The following is a 7,678-nucleotide window of genomic DNA, read 5'->3' on the forward strand; positions in this document are numbered from 1 at the left end:
ATAAAATACCAGCAAACGAAAAAGAATTAAAATGGAAACACAAAATTAAATGAAAAAGAAATCATAAAATTAAAAACCCCCCAAACCTTATAGTACCGGTTGGTCTTACCAACCGGTACTAAAGGGCTCCAGGCCCCTGGAGCTGGCTCGTGCCACGTGGTTTCCCTTTAGCACCGGTTCGTGCTGAACCGATACTAAAGGGGGGGCTTTAGTGCCCACACTTTAGTGCCGGTTATGGAACCGGCACTAAAGAGCCTTATGAACCGGTGCTATTGCCCGGTTCTGCACTAGTGTAGATACGAGTTTAATCAGAGATGCACAAGCTTTAATCAGCTGGCTCCACCGTTGGACGCGTGCCTGTGTCATCTTGACGTTTTTTCTGCAACATCGTATGTGTTGCAGAAGTCCTTCCTGGACGTGTGCCTCTACCATCTTAGACATTTTTTCTGCAACATCATATGTGTTGCAGAATTCCTTCCGCAACAACAGCCACGTTGCAAAAAAGTTAAGACGAAAATAATATCTCTGCAACATCATTTGTGTTGCAGAAGTCCATCTGCAACTACATCCATGTTGCAAAAAAGTTATGACGATTTTTTCTACAACATCTGTGTTGCAAAGGTACTTCCGCAACGGCGCTGATGTTTCGGAAAAGTTAGGAAGAAAAGTAAAATATTTTTCATCCGAACCTCTGTTGCAAATGTTTCTGCAACAAGGGGTCTATTGCAAATGTTTTTGCAACACTCACTTTGTTGCAATGGCGAGGAAGGAGCCAGGCCGCTGGATGACCCCGAATCAAACGGTTGTGCAGGCGGCGGATCTTTTGAAAAGATCCACCGTCTGACACGTAGCATCGCCCATTTTGTATAGGATAAAAGGTTGCTAGATTTTTATTTATAAATTTTACTTTTAGCATCTCCCACTCTCCATAATTTATTCTTTTTTAAACTTCAGAGCACAAGTAATAAGTTCAGGAGAAGGTTCACGTAGATAGCGTGAGATACAGCTGCTGCGTACTAGCAAACTACTACCTCCCTCCGTCCCAAAATATAACATCATTTTTAACACTATCACAGTGTCGAAAATGATCTTATATTATCAGACAGAAGTAGTAGTAATCAGCTTACATACGCATCAAGTCGCGGATGTTACCTACTACAGACACTCACAACAAGCAGTCCGTCCAAATATTACACAAGCTAGTAAAACGGATATGGTTCAAAAGCACCATTGGCGCTTTTGTACATCAAAAGCCCTCCTGCAGGGACGCACACAAAATATTCAGGATCCAAAACACCAAGACAGTGACTTGGACTACTGAACACGGCACAGCTGCATCTGTTACAGCTCCCAGTAGTATCCGGCCGGCAAGACAGACTTGGACTACTGAACATGGCACAAACTGGGCACAACTGCATCTGTTTACAGCTCCCAGTAGTATCTGGGATCATCCATCGAGTACATCGGCAAGGCAGGCGAGTCAGGGGACGAGGGGAGCGAGTAGTCATCCCAGCAGTCGCAGTAGTTCTCGCCATAGTCATCATTGCCCATTGCTGGCTCGTTGTGCACAGAGCGAGCCTCCGTCTCATAGAGACCAGCCATCTCGATCACTTGACCTTCATCCGCCTCGATGGTTTGGATCTCTGGGCACCGAACATAAGGCTCCCGTCCTGGCAGCCGGACATGCCTGATATTGGCACAGCGAGCTCGGAGTTCAGCGTTAACTATGATGTGGAGGCATTCTCTAAGGTCGAGGAACTCGAGGTGGGGGCAGCCTTCGAGGATGGCGTATACCCCTTTGTTGGTCAGGCCGTAGCCTGCCATCTGAAGGAGCCGCAACTCATGCAAGCTCTCTGCTATGGCGAAGGCCTCCTCGTTGTGTATTGCCTCCCAAGCCTCATCAGACTCCTCCTCCTCCTCCTCCTCGTCTTCGTCATCGCCGTTCCGCTGTTCCATCCTCATCTCACGCTCTATTGAATCCGAGTCAAACCAAGGCAAACGGACTCTTAGACGTTTCAGCTCTGGGCGTGCTGCGCCGATCGCCGTGAAAAAGGACCATGACTGCTTCTGATCAGAGTACTCTATCTCTTCTAGCATTGGACATTTAGCTGCAAGCTTAATTATTACGTTCTCATCATCCCAAAAGTAATAGGCGCCGATGAGCCGAATGCTCTTCAATGAGTTGCATCTGCAGAGACAAGTATGAAAGTAGAAGGATGTCACATGAACTGAGAAGAACCAGACAAGTACGGGTGAAACTGTATAACAAGTTTAAACACAAAACATTTTTTTCCCTTAAAGTGAAGTGGTCAGAGAGATCTAGCATATGAAAAATATAAGATGAGTCTTACTACCTCAAGCTTACAAATGTGGCAATAAGCGACCTATCATAAATATCACATAACAATGCACCATAAATATCAAATAAGATCGCTACCTCAAGCCAACTTATTTGTCTATATAAGCGACCTATCCAAAATATGTTTTCCTAATTGCAGAGACAAATGCAAATGTGCCAATTATGTTTTAGTTTGCAAACTACTCACCTCAAGCATTTGAAGTGTCATTTGAACACCTTGAAGATCACTATTAGACATATGTCACAATAAAATATCATAAAAGGCTGACAACATGTTTAGCAAAAACGTATTGGCCTGATTTGATATCACTCTAATCCCTAAATTAAAATATCATGCTTCGCGACCAACTTATTAAGCTATTAAGTGGAGGTAAATACTGTAAACAGTGCATCAGTGCTAAGAAGATTGCCAGGTCTGATATAAGTAACAGACAAAGTGCCGACATTGAAGAATGCAAAGAACAATACCTGCTTGCAATGTAATTCAGGAGTTCGCTAGTGACAAACTTCTGAGCCCAGAACGATTCCATCCGTCCATCAGAACGATCTATAGCCACCTTTGCCATTTTGCACATGACATTTTCTGCCTTTGAGAAAACCACCTTGTGTCGCGTCATGTCCACGAAGCGCCACAACTCAGGGGACTTGGCTGTCACCAGCCATGAGCGGCACACAAGTCCCGCACCCATCAGAATCTCAATGGTCCCAAGCTTCATGAAGATTGCAGAAAGCGCATCAAGTGGGAGCTCAGACCAATCCCTGACATCAGATATGGGCAAGGGGTTTGGCTCCACCTCCATTGTGCAAGGTAGCTCCTAAAAACAAGTTGTCATCACAGAGATACAAGGATGGCTAACTTTAGCAAAAGCGTAAAATTCGCAAGATGAGAAACAGCTTTAACACAAGAGAGGCGAAGCTTATATAATACAGCAAGAGTAGCTTCTCCCATTGTACAAGATAACGTAACTTTTAACAAGAAAACCTAAGGCTGCTCAAATGGTTTAGGCTGAAGCAACAATCAGATAATTAGCTGAGTATGAAATACCCCTTTTATGCATTTTTAGGGAGGGTGCAGCGATGGCAAAGCTCGGCTTGTTCAGGGAAAGAAATTTCTGCAGAACAACCATTCAATTTGGTGCCAAAGGCAGTGCAGGTCCCCAGACACCAAGATGATAAGCCAATCAGACCAAGTTAGTAAATCAATCCACACTTACCATTTCAGAATCCCCCCAATTTTGTTTTACCCAACCATCCATGAAACCAGTAACGCACCTCTGTAGTTGTAGCTGATAATTAGCCAAGTATGAAATATCCCTTCTTAAAAAGCTTTTTTAGGGTGGGTGTAGCGAAGCAAAGCTCGGCATGTTTAGGGAAGAAAAGTTCTGCAAAACAACCATCCAATTTGGTGCCAAAATCACTGCCCCGGGATGAACTCTTATTTAAACTAGTTATTGCACATCTAAGTGACTCAATCAAACTAAAAAGAAACAGATAAGAAAAATACTTGCACGAATCCTCGCGTAAAATCCATGACGGGGATTCTGGAGAGGCGCCAGGGAAAAAGCTCAGCCATGCCTCGGTAAGTACTTGTCCTCCCCCGACCCCCGACCCCCGCGCCGCCTCCCCCGCGGGCGGCTCGGGCGGGCGCCGCCGTCCCCCGCCTCTAACCTCCCTTTCCTCGCTCCTCCCCCCGCCGCCGCCGGCCGGATCCGCCAGGGCAAAGCCCCTGCGGTGGCTGGCGGTGGGGGCTTCTTCCTCCTCCGCTCGGATCTGGGCGACGCGGGGTGGACCGCCCGTCGGAGGCGTCAGGCGCGCGTGGGGCCTGGCGGCGCTGTGGCGGTGGCTCCGGTCGGCGTCGTGCCGCGGCTCGGCGGCGTCCTGGCGGCTGCAGCTTGCAACGCGGCGGCTGCGTGCCCGTGGCCGCGTCCTGGGTCAGATCTGGGCGTCGGTGGGCCGCGGGCGGCTCGGGAGGACCTCCGTCGATCTTCTCCAGCTCTGGTTGGTTCTCTGGGGGCGGATGGTGGCGGCGGAGCAGAGGCTTCGGGTGGTCGCGTGCCCGGCCTGGTCTCATGGCTGGATTCCGGCGGGCGGCGCGGGGTGGGGTAGTAGCCCGTCTGGGTTGCTGCTCCGGCCGTGGGCAGCCGTGGTGTTGTATGGTTCAGCGACGCGGCGGTTACACGGTGGTTTGGCGGATCTGCCCGCAGCGACGGCCGGCTATCTCTGGCGTCGGTTCGTTTGCGGTCGGACCGCTTCGACCGTAGCTCCATCTTCTCGTCGCCCGGGCGTTACTTCGGTCCTGGGGCTGGCCCTCTCCCAGTTGCGGTCCTTCGCTCGTCTCGCGCCCGGAGCTGCAGGACGGAGCTCGTCTCGCGCCCGGAGCTGCAGGACGGAGCTCGTCTCGCGCCCGGCAGCAGGACGGAGCTCGTCTCGCGCCCGGCATCAAGACTAAGCTCGTCTCGCGCTTGGGGCTGCAGGACGGGCGATGGAGGCCAGGTTTGGCCGGCCTATTGGGTCTCGGCGCTGGGGGTCGTCCAGGGGTGCGAAAGGCGGGCCCTTTCCACTCGTCTCTTCGGTTGGGGTAGCGGCGGGTCACGGGTGAGGTGGTGTCGAGGTCTTGGATGCTGGGGCGGCGGCCCTGGTGGTGGTGGTTGCGCGGTGCTCTTGGACAAAGCCCGTGCCTTGGTGCTGCCCGGTCATCATGGTCGTGTGGACGGCGTGGTTGCCGGGGTGTGGCGTTCAGTGGCGGTGATTGTGGGCCGAGGTGAAAACCTGCTCTATCTTCGAACGGACCGGCGGCGGCGAAGATCGTTCCCTTCTTGAAGGCGTCGTCGAGGCTCTCATTGCCCGTCATGCGGCTCCGGGGGAAACTCTGATCCTTGGATCGGGCGGTGGCGGCGCTCCAGCGTCGTATCCTTCCTGAAGGCGCCGCCTTGGAGCGCATGGTTCGTCATATGTAGTTTCATCTCTTCAGGGCGGTAGTGCTAGGAGTGGTGTTGCTGCGCTCAACACCTATGTATCCTGTCTTGGGTGTGTGCGTGTGTTGTGGTGGCGTGGCGTGTGGTTGTACTGGATGCTTGTGGTTTGGTGCTTTATATATAAAACGGGGCGAAAGCCTTTTTCGGTAAAATCCATGACATATGAGTTAGATGCGCAATACTTAGGGGACATCTAGATGTGCTCTAGCAAAACTGATTTTGATTTACCAAACCATCCATCAAACCAGTATACGCACCACTCTGTACTTGTGCAGGCAGGCCTTGAGGGGTTCGATGTGGTCCTGAAACCCCTGCTTCGCCATCTCGGACAGCAGGTCGTCGACGGTCATGGCCTCCCGCTTCGCCCTCTTGCATCTGTCGCTCTCGCTGCTCGCCCTGCAAAGCACCGACGCGTCAGCCGCCGGAACCAAAGGCCGTTCAAGCCAACCAGAGATCGAAGAGCGGCGGATCCATTTACCGGCGGGTGATGAACTCGGAGGCCAGCTCCCGTACGGCCCCCTCATCGATCTTCCCGTCTGGGAGGATGACCTTCCCCATGATGCGGGTGATACCCGCGACGGGCACGAACACGTCCCGCCCGTCCCCGATGCCGCCGTCCCCGGAGGGGCTCGCCGGTGGGCCGGCCATGCGCTCCCGCCGCAGCGACCGAAGGACCAGATCAATCAGATCGGGCAACCAACCGAACCCAAACCTTGGGACGAGAAGCGAGCGTATGTGTGGCCGTGGAGAAGGCGAGAGCACACAGCACAGAGCAGTTTGGAACGAGAAGTCGAGGTGGCCGAGGGAGCGTAGGCGGCGGGGCACAGGTGGTAAGGCCCGGCTTGAACCGCCTATCGTGGGGTTGTTTTCCTTGTTTTTTTAAGGTGAAAGAGAGTTTTATTCCATAACAGCAAAGGTTACAATTTCAGGACAACAAGTCCTTACAACACCGAGGGTTTGAATTCAATCACGCCACGGTACAAGCTTCGGTACGGCTATAAAAGCATCTCCAACAGGCGCGCTAGAAGACGCGCCCGCGTGGTAAAAGTACTTTTTAGCGCGCGCCGACCGGTTTCGCGCGCTCTAGCTGTAGCGGGAAACAAACGCGTGCGGGAAATGATTGCGTGCGCGGGAAAAAGGCGGCAGCTCGCGCGCAAGATTTGGCGCGCCGCTTCGCGCGCGCCTATAAAACTGCAGCGCCATCTGCCGCTCTCTCTCACTCTCTCCACTGCTTTCCCTCCTCGCCGCCGACCTGCCACCACCGCGCCACCATGCCGCCTCGCCGCGGGGGAGGTTCAGACTATCGCGGCATCCGCGTGCGCCCGTCCGGCACCTACTCCGCATCAATTCAGTCGGCCAGCGACGTGCGCCTTGGCCTCGGAACCTTCGACACCGCCCAGGATGGCGCGCGCGCGTATGACGCTGCGGCGTGGCGCCTCCGGCGGTCCCGTTGGGACATGAACTTCACTGATGTGTCGACGCGGGAGGGGGCACAGGAGTTGGCGCCTTTCCCGCGGCTTACCACTGACGAGGATCGTCGCAAACACCGGAGGCGGGAGCGCCGTCTTAGCCTGGCCGAGATGGACGAGGAAGCCATAGCGGTGTGGAGGCAACGCTTCCCGCAAGACATCATCAACGAAGAACAGTTCTTCGCCGAGAGGAGGGCGGAGAGGGGGGAGAGGAGGAAGGCGCGAGCCGCCTATCGCGAGGACAAGCAAACGCGGAAGGCGGTCGCTAAATACAACATGGCGCTAGGAGATGCGTCGTCCTGGGACTCCCGCGATGAGCGGTTCCTTGGCGCCTATGCTTAGACGTCGGAGGAGGACATCACCGAGGCAGAGTCTGAATCGGAGAACGAGTAGTAGTAGAACTATATATCGTTGGAGAAGCCAGTTTTATTTTGTATCGTAGAAGCAGGCTATGTGGACATAGTAGAACTATATATCGTTCGAGAAGCAAGTTTTATTTCGTATCGTAGAAGCAGGCTATGTGGACGTAGTAGAACTATATATCGTTGGAGAAGCCTGGATATACGCATTTTGTATCATGAAGCAGACTATGTGCGCTGCATTTTTTGCGTGCTGCTGGAGCGGCACGCGCTGCATTTTAGCGCGGCTGTTGGAGCCAGCGCCGCGGGCCGTGCAAAACCAGGCGAAGCGTGCGCGACAAAGTAGTTTTTAGCGCGCGGCGCGTTGCGCGCCTGTTGGAGATGCTCTAATATGCCAAATTGATGTGCTACCCTATTATATTCCCTGCTAATTTTCAGAGGAACAAACTCTCTAACAGACATATTTTCTCTAATCTCAGCAGCTAGGTGTCCATAAGCCGAACTGACAAGGTGTCA

At 52.8% G+C, this 7,678-nt stretch overlaps 1 protein-coding gene across 2 annotated transcripts; it reads right to left on the reverse strand.

Annotated features, from left to right (window-relative positions):
• Nucleotides 1-1,165: 1,165 nt before the first annotated feature.
• LOC123071908 (putative F-box/LRR-repeat protein 23) lies at nucleotides 1,166-6,159 on the reverse strand. 2 transcript variants are annotated; one of them, XM_044495485.1, is made up of 4 exons: nucleotides 5,813-6,159; nucleotides 5,592-5,730; nucleotides 2,828-3,174; nucleotides 1,166-2,188 (listed from the first exon to the last, which is right to left on the reverse strand). In XM_044495485.1, exons 1-4 carry the CDS (start codon nucleotides 5,980-5,982, stop codon nucleotides 1,423-1,425), a joined length of 1,422 nt encoding a protein of 473 aa, XP_044351420.1. In that variant the 5' UTR covers nucleotides 5,983-6,159; the 3' UTR covers nucleotides 1,166-1,422. The 2 variants fall into 2 exon arrangements, with proteins under 2 accessions (XP_044351420.1, XP_044351421.1); XM_044495486.1 differs by lacking the exons at nucleotides 5,592-5,730; nucleotides 5,813-6,159 and adding an exon at nucleotides 3,574-3,721.
• Between the last annotated feature and the right edge of the window lie 1,519 nt (nucleotides 6,160-7,678).

This window comes from Triticum aestivum, chromosome 3B (genome assembly GCF_018294505.1).
Source record: "Triticum aestivum cultivar Chinese Spring chromosome 3B, IWGSC CS RefSeq v2.1, whole genome shotgun sequence".
Taxonomy (NCBI): Eukaryota; Viridiplantae; Streptophyta; class Magnoliopsida; order Poales; family Poaceae; genus Triticum; species Triticum aestivum.